Source organism: Echiichthys vipera (assembly GCF_963691815.1).
Source record: "Echiichthys vipera genome assembly, chromosome: 2".
Taxonomy (NCBI): Eukaryota; Metazoa; Chordata; class Actinopteri; order Perciformes; family Trachinidae; genus Echiichthys; species Echiichthys vipera.
Genome location: NC_139827.1, coordinates 2476174 through 2480085, shown reverse-complemented (window position 1 = coordinate 2480085; position 3912 = coordinate 2476174). Strand labels below are relative to the sequence as shown.

At 47.7% G+C, this 3912-nt stretch overlaps 1 protein-coding gene across 1 annotated transcript in view; it reads left to right on the top strand.

The window, feature by feature from the left end:
- The window catches only part of cacng2b (calcium channel, voltage-dependent, gamma subunit 2b), a gene marked incomplete at its 3' end in the record, with an annotated part of 68856 nt that extends 66480 nt beyond the window's left edge, over window positions 1-2376 (top strand). The window contains exon 4 of the mRNA XM_083926181.1: window positions 1853-2376. Coding sequence (XP_083782307.1) covers window positions 1853-2376 — 524 coding nt within the window. The remainder of the gene's footprint in view (window positions 1-1852) is intronic.
- Window positions 2377-3912: the final 1536 nt, after the last annotated feature.

The following is a 3912-nucleotide window of genomic DNA, read 5'->3' as shown; positions in this document are numbered from 1 at the left end:
CCGATCCCAGCCGACATCGGGCGTGAGGCGGGGTCCACCCTGGACAGGACGCCAGTCTATCACAGGACACATAGAGACGAACAGAGACAGACAACCATTCACACCTACGGGTGATTTAGAGTCATCAATGAACCGAACACCTGCACGTCTTTGGACTGTGGGAGGAAACCGGAGAACCCGGAGAAAACCCACGCAGACACGGGGAGAACATGCAAACTCCACACAGAAGGACCCCAGCCGGGATGCGAACCTGGAACCTTCTTGCTGTGAGGCGACAGTGCTAAAAACTACACCACCGTGTAGCCCTGAAGGTCAACTTGAACCGGATAAACGTTAGTCCGATGTTTACACTTCTTTAGCTATTTGTCTCCATTAAACTCCTTTAGCTGCTCAATGCTAAAAGAAGGAAACCCGTGCATGGTTATTCACCGGTGTGTAGAATAAAATTAAAGACTCAATTCAATTCAATTCAATTTTATTCATAGTGCCAAATCATAACAAAAGTTATCTCAGGACACTTTACAGAGTAGCTGACCACCAGGTGATGTGTTGCATAGCATTTGACGTGTGTGTAGCGTACGGTCGCCTCCCGATGAAGCTAGGGAGATGAAGATACCGCATTTTGCCGTTTTGCCAAAGCATTTTTTGTGTTTTTATGTGTGTGTGCGTTCGTACTCTGGTTCTAGGCCATGGCCTACTGTGCTGCGCTAGATAACTAGTTCCCCTCCGAGTCAGAAGTGAGAGATGCAGTTCTCTCCGTTTCTCTCTCTTTCTCGCCGTCTGTGTCTGTCTCTCTCGCCCTGTTGCTAGGCTAAGAGGAGGCCACTGGGATTACGCTCTAAAAATAAGGTGTCCCTGATACTCTTCTGCTCTGATCCATCTCAATCAGGCCCTCACAGTCCTCACACCTCCATCTCTTTATACAGTATTGTTTTCCCTGTTTGTCTGCACATTTGTTCTTTTGTCTGTCCACGTGTCTGTTCTTACACGCAGCCAGAGTGATGTGAGGTTTGACGAGAATGACAGACGATCAAAATAGCGAGAGGGATGAACGGAGAGAGAGAGAGAGATGGTGACACAGCTGAGCGAGAGTGGCAATGAATTTGAGCACCGTTGGAGGGAGGAATGACTAAGGAGAGTGAACTACAGAGATAGCCTATAGAGACAGATATTCAGATATAATATAGGAAGTAAGTGTAAGGCTGGATCTGCCCCAGTTTGCATCTCAAAGTGGAAGAGAGAGCTCTGGGAAAATCAGACAGAAAGAGAGAGAGAGAGAGAAACTTCTGGCTGCAGCCACGGTTGAAATCTTGCCTTTGGAAACATGATCTATCAACTACAACAGACGCCGCTCACAGTGGTTGGTTAGTTCTCTAACGCCATAATTCATCAGTCGTCTTCATCGTATGACAACAATAAAAACTTGGCTTTAAACCAGAAGCGAGTCAGGAACGTCATCATGAACGGTGCAGGGATAACACACAAAAACGGGTGGACCCAATGCAGACACGGACACGGAGTCAAAGTACAAACAAAAGTTTAATAAACTACATACAAAAGTGATCCTAGCGCCGTAAACATGTCAATAGATGATAATCGCCTTCTAGGCCCCTTCCAACCCTCATGTAGGAGGCTGATGACCACTGAGAGTGAACACGTCTGAAGCTTCTTTAATGTTAATGCCAGTTTCTGTGGCAGTCAAAGCTGAGAAGTCAACTCTTTATCTTTGGTTCTGCTGACAAAGATAATAACTATGATGACTTTGGGTTGTTTTAGTGCGTGGGCCGTCTTGAGTAAGAGTTTGGCTGTATTTGAATTTGATCTAATCTCTCTCCCTCTCTCCCTGTCCCAGGCCTGAGCAACATCATAGGAATCATTGTGTACATATCAGCCAACGCTGGGGACCCTTCCAAGAGCGACTCCAAGAAGAACAGCTACTCCTACGGCTGGTCCTTCTACTTCGGCGCCCTCTCCTTCATCATGGCCGAAATGGTGGGCGTGCTGGCTGTGCACATGTTCATCGACCGCCATCGGGAGTTGCGCGTGGGGGCGCGGGCTGCCGACTACCTCCAAGGCGCAGCCATCACACGCATCCCCAGCTACCGCTACCGTTACCGACGCCGCTCACGCTCTTCGTCCCGCTCCACGGATCCCTCGCACTCTCGCGAGGCATCGCCGGTGGGCCTGAAGGCCTTCGGGACGCTGCCCTCCACCGAGCTGTCCATGTACACGCTGCCCAAGGGCCAAACGGGCACCCCGACAGCCACCTATAACTCCACGGAGAGGGACCACAACTTCCTGCAGGTCCACAACTGCATCCAGAAGGACCTGAAAGACTCAGGCAACACCGCCAACCGACGCACCACACCCGTATGAAACTGATAGACGGACCTCAGACACTAAAAAATTCAGAGGGAATTTTGGGGGGAGGCGGTAAAAGGCAGAAAACGGTGTAAGGAGGTGGAAAGAGGTGGAGAAGGGGGCTTAAATGGATGGATGGAGTGAGGGGCGAGGCGACGGAAGGGAAGTCCCGAACGCTCCGCAGCACCTCAGACGATCGCTGAGTTTCTGTTTAAAAAAAAGGAAACAAAAAGAAACATGCATGATTTTCCCATCTACCATTGTTTAACAAATTTTGAACCTGTTTGTAAAGATTTGAGGGGGAGGATGGGGAAAGAGGAGTGGGGAGGGGGGGTGGTTGTCTCGGGGCTGTGGAGGCGTGGAGCGGTGGGCTGGGCCAGACTGCCCGTTAAAAGGTGAACTTTATATTTTTTACTCTTCCTCAGTCTGATGAAAAGGGGACGTAGTCGACCCCTCGGCCCCGCCTATGATCCCGCCCTCACACTACCATCCCACACGCCCCCCGACACACACACACACACACACACACACACACACACACCTTAACCTCCCTTAAACCCCACTCCTTTCTTTAGTTGCTGTATCTTCTTGATTTCATTCTTTATTCGCATTAATACTGTGAACCGTTGCGGTGTGGGATTTTAGCAGGGAGCGATTCAGGCCGCAAAAAAAGACAAAAAACAAAAACATAAGTTAATATATGTATTGATTATATATAAATATATGAATATATATGTTAATAAATCATGACGAGACTTCCCTGGCGCAAAAATATCAACGAGGAAAAAAAAACGTGAAACTAAATCAAGTCGTCGTGGAAACCAAACCGAGACTGAGGATTCTTCGTGACCGGCTCGTTTGAAAGGGCAAAGGCTTCGGCCTACTCGATAAACTGATATTGGTTAGTGTTAGACACATCATCACGTTCTTTTACAACGAGAAAATATATATTTTGGCCTTCCGCCGAAACCCTGGCAGCCCTCTATGTTCCGGGTCAACTCGAGGTGAAGCGTTGACCCCGTTTTTTTGGTTTTTTTGCTCCATAAAGAGACGGAGCGAAGAGAGAACTCTGGGTAAACGAGGATCTCTCGGCAAACTTGAAGAAGACTGTGGACAATGAGACGTCACTGCTGCCAAAGACACAAAGCGGTGCGTGAGAGAACGTGGCTACCAGCGAGGTGAAGCTAAGTGACTCCAAAAGATTACGAATCTACATGCATGCTAATCAAAAATCATCCGATCTGCTTTTAAGGAACCTATGTTTTGAACAATTGAACAATGATACCATGTAAGGGCAGTGGGGGTGACAACATAGAAGTTAATGTTACAGTACTGTGTCGACTTCGGTTTTTCTTTTCTTACTTTCTTCGAGTGGGTTGAGGCTTCATTACGCTTGAAACGAAGAGACGAACCAACTCCGGAGAAGGTATAAAGGCTTTTTTTAACTTGCCTTTTGGTTTAATTTAATTTTCTCTCGGTTCCTTTGAACTCTCACACAGCCTTAGTCTCTTTCTTTGTCTCATTTTTCCTGTTCTTTGGTTTTTGCGTTGT